This window comes from Primulina tabacum, chromosome 15 (genome assembly GCF_025594145.1).
Source record: "Primulina tabacum isolate GXHZ01 chromosome 15, ASM2559414v2, whole genome shotgun sequence".
Lineage (NCBI taxonomy): Eukaryota > Viridiplantae > Streptophyta > Magnoliopsida > Lamiales > Gesneriaceae > Primulina > Primulina tabacum.
In genome coordinates, this window is record NC_134564.1 from 22,157,206 (window position 1) to 22,159,170 (window position 1,965).

A 1,965-nucleotide genomic window follows, 5' to 3' on the forward strand; every position below is an offset into this window, starting at 1 on the left:
TTTGAATATGTGATCAAGATCTATAGGACTATAGTAATCATCATCTCCACTATTTTGCATCAAATTTCTTACTCTTAACCGCATATTGTAATGGACATATACCAATTTATGCAATTTTTCAATCGCCAAACGATTGCGAAGCTTAGTATGTATTAAAGACCATGTGCTCCAATTTCTCTCACAACCAGAAGATGAACATGTTTGACTAAGAACTTTAATTGCAAGTTTTCTTAGGTGGGGAGCTTCTTGTATAACTTTGATATCTATGAAAAAACATAAAGAAATTCAAACCTGGAAGACTTTTTTTAACCGCCATTTTTGCAAGTGGAGATCCAAACTCTCCAATTTGTTCAGTAAACAATTTAATCTGTGAAACATGTTTGATAAAAACTATAGTATATTGGATATAAAATATGTTAAGCAAAACTTATAAATATCATACCTCATTAATCATTGCAGCTTGTGTATTTAAATCGGGCTCTAGTCTTTTGATTACTGTCTTCAATCCTCGTCTTACTTCATCAGTGTAAACACATGTTCCAGAATATTGGAGCATTGGATAGAGAAAATATGCTAAAAACACACAAATTTAAAATTATATAACGATAACCACAACAATGGATTTATTTTTTGTAAATATAATCTAATTTTACCTGCAGCATATAGGTGTTGGTGTAATTGATTATACCAACGCTCATCAATCACATCCCAGTACAATTGCAAGTCTTTCACACTTTGTTTTATAGATAATTTAGCTCTATACATTGCTTCATATATAATCGATAGCGTTGGCTTATTGTCTTGATCAACCAACTTCAAAACTTTGACGAGAGGTTCCATTGCTATGCATATATCACGAGCCGACTTCCAAAATTTTGTGTCCAAAATGATCGCTGTAATTTTTTCGACATCTTTTCTTCTCTTGCTTGTATTGTTGTACTCACGCCACTCAACTGAAGTGCACAATCTCTTCAAATCTTGACAATACCGGACGAGACTTTCTAAAGAAATAAATTCAGTAGCAAAGCGAGTGATTCCAGGTCTCAACAATTCACAATCATTTGTGTAGATTTTCATTAAGTTCACGATTTTGTCACTATTGTATATAAAACTTGTTATTTGCTTTGCTTTATCAATGCACCTCTTTACCTTTGTCATCTTACCAATATCTTCAAGCATAAGATCAATGCACTGTGCAGCACAAGGTGACCAAAACATGTGAGGTCTTTCAATCATCAATTTCTGTCCAGCAGCTTTGTTTGCACTTTCACTATCTGTAACCACATGTACAACATTTTCTTCTCCAATATCGTCAATAACATTATTCAGAAGAGATAATATAAAATCGGCTGTCTTTCTTTTGTTTGTGCAATCCACTGAACTATGAAATATCATGTTGCGATCGCAGTATATCATAAAATTAATGATAGGATGCTTGTTGCGTGTGCTCCAACCATCACACATTATTGTACATCCATATTTTGGCCATTTGGATTTTAATGTATTCAAATATATAGTGATATTTTCGACCTCCTCTTCCAGGAAAACACCACCTATTTGACGTCCCGAAGGACCTTGTACTCCAGGTCCAACATTTGCGATGGTATTAATCATTGCTTGGTAGTATGGACCACTATCTGCTGCATGAATTGGAATTGCATTGTATATAAACCATTTTGAAATAGCCTTCCAAACATGTTTGACCTTTTCAGGAGCAAACCAATTTTTTATACTCTTTCGTTTTGATGAAAACATGTAAGAATCAATCCCTTTCGATGGTAACTGAGCTCCCTCTCGTACGCTAAAGCTACGAGTCATCTGTTTTCTTAAATTGGGATTTGCACTTGGTGATGATGAACTACCACCAACATTTCCTGAAATTAAATAATATAATCTAATCAGAATTTTTATATTACTCCATTAAAATTAAGTTTTTAAAATGATACATTAATTTTGAACCATATC

General features: G+C 33.4%; 1 protein-coding gene across 1 annotated transcript; it reads right to left on the bottom strand.

The window, feature by feature from the left end:
- Positions 1–649: 649 nt before the first annotated feature.
- Positions 650–1,614, bottom strand: LOC142525965 (uncharacterized). The gene is made up of 2 exons (XM_075630246.1): positions 764–1,614; positions 650–653 (listed from the first exon to the last, which is right to left on the bottom strand). The coding sequence occupies exons 1-2, from the start codon at positions 1,612–1,614 to the stop codon at positions 650–652; spliced, it is 855 nt and encodes a 284-aa protein (XP_075486361.1).
- Between the last annotated feature and the right edge of the window lie 351 nt (positions 1,615–1,965).

Bases quoted from the DNA above. Each gene is read 5' to 3' on its own strand.
- LOC142525965 (XM_075630246.1), bottom strand. From the start codon at position 1,614: ATGATTAATACCATCGCAAATGTTGGACCTGGAGTACAAGGTCCTTCG.